The sequence below is a fragment of the Myotis brandtii genome, unplaced genomic scaffold, assembly GCF_000412655.1.
Source record: "Myotis brandtii unplaced genomic scaffold, ASM41265v1 C42221680, whole genome shotgun sequence".
Classification (NCBI taxonomy): domain Eukaryota; kingdom Metazoa; phylum Chordata; class Mammalia; order Chiroptera; family Vespertilionidae; genus Myotis; species Myotis brandtii.
Genome location: NW_005320422.1, coordinates 1 through 1,192, shown reverse-complemented (window position 1 = coordinate 1,192; position 1,192 = coordinate 1). Strand labels below are relative to the sequence as shown.

Here is a 1,192-nt window from a genome sequence, read left to right as displayed (position 1 = left end):
GGTGAGGCCTTTGTGGGAGGACAGTGGGAGCCCCGGAAAGCTTGCTGCAGCGAGAAGGGACGGGCAGCCTGAGATTGCAGAGGGCTCTCCCAGCGGCCTTGTGAGCATCTAGGGAGGGTGGAGGCTGGCCCTGTGTGAGGGGGAGATGAGGCCTGGGCCGGTGGTGGTGGCTGTGGGTGGAAAGGGGTGGGCGGGAGCAAGGAGAAGCTAGGCTGGGCTTTGGGCGGAACCTCAGCCCGCTCCTGCCTGCCCCCCACCAGATGATGCTCCCTGTGTTCCTTGGCGAACGGGTGCCCCCCGAGACATTGGCATCTACTCTGGCCGAGCTGGACAGGTGCCTGCAGCTGCTTGAGGACAAGTTTCTGAAGGACGATGACTTCCTCGCGGGGCCCTGCATCTCGGTGGCCGACTTGGTGGCCATCACAGAGCTGATGCACGTGAGTGCCCGGGGGGGCGTGGCCCATGGGGCGTGGGGTGCCCAGGAGGGAGCCAGTGTACCAGCTCACGCTGCCCTTCCTGGCTGCGGACCCAGGGCGTGTTACTTCCTCCTCTGCGTCTCAGTGTCCTCATCTGTAAAATGGGACTTTAAAACCCCGCCCTGCAGGGATATCCAGGCCTTTCTCAGTGTCTCCTGGGAGGGGACCCCCAGCCTGTCACACAGGGGGCAGGGGAGCAAAGTCCACCTGGTGGGTCCCTAAACCGGGTCAGCCGCCTTACAGCTCCCTCTCCCCTCAGCCTGTCAGCGCCGGCTGCCACGTCTTCAAAACCCGCCCCAAGCTGGCGGCCTGGCGCCAGCGCGTGGAGGCGGAGGTCGGGGAGGACCTCTTCCAGGAGGCCCACGAGGTGGTCATGAAGGCCAAGGACCTGCCGCCAGTGGACACTGCCATGAAGGACAAGCTGAAGCCCTTGGTGCAGGTTTTGTTGTAGTGAGGAGGGGTGGGCCTGCAGCCGATGGTGGAGACTGGTGTCAAAATAAAGAGATGGAGCTGCCCCTCTCCTTGGCCTTGAGCAAGACACCCGCATAGTCTCTGTTCTCAAGATCCCTCCAGCATCAGGCCCACGTTCCTCCTCTTGTCTGACTACTTACTCCACTCTTGCCCCTTCCACTCCAACTGGCAGGAGACCTCTGGAATGAGCTTTATTGATTATTTAAAAAAATATATTTTTACTGATTGCAGAGAGGAAGGGAGAG

At 61.3% G+C, this 1,192-nt stretch overlaps 1 protein-coding gene across 1 annotated transcript; it reads left to right on the top strand.

Annotated features, from left to right (window-relative positions):
• The first annotated feature begins 6 nt into the window (after positions 1-6).
• LOC102254434 (glutathione S-transferase theta-1) lies at positions 7-1,007 on the top strand. Its single transcript, XM_005852932.2, has 3 exons — positions 7-100; positions 261-437; positions 736-1,007. Exons 2-3 carry the CDS (start codon positions 261-263, stop codon positions 925-927), a joined length of 369 nt encoding a protein of 122 aa, XP_005852994.1. The 5' UTR covers positions 7-100; the 3' UTR covers positions 928-1,007.
• Positions 1,008-1,192: the final 185 nt, after the last annotated feature.

Excerpts from the sequence above, each read along its gene's own strand:
- LOC102254434 (XM_005852932.2), top strand. The coding sequence starts at position 261 with ATGATGCTCCCTGTGTTCCTTGGCGAACGGGTGCCCCCCGAGACATTG. Across the intron at positions 438-735 it reads CCATCACAGAGCTGATGCAC|CCTGTCAGCGCCGGCTGCCA; the intron begins GTGAGTGCCCGG and ends CTCTCCCCTCAG.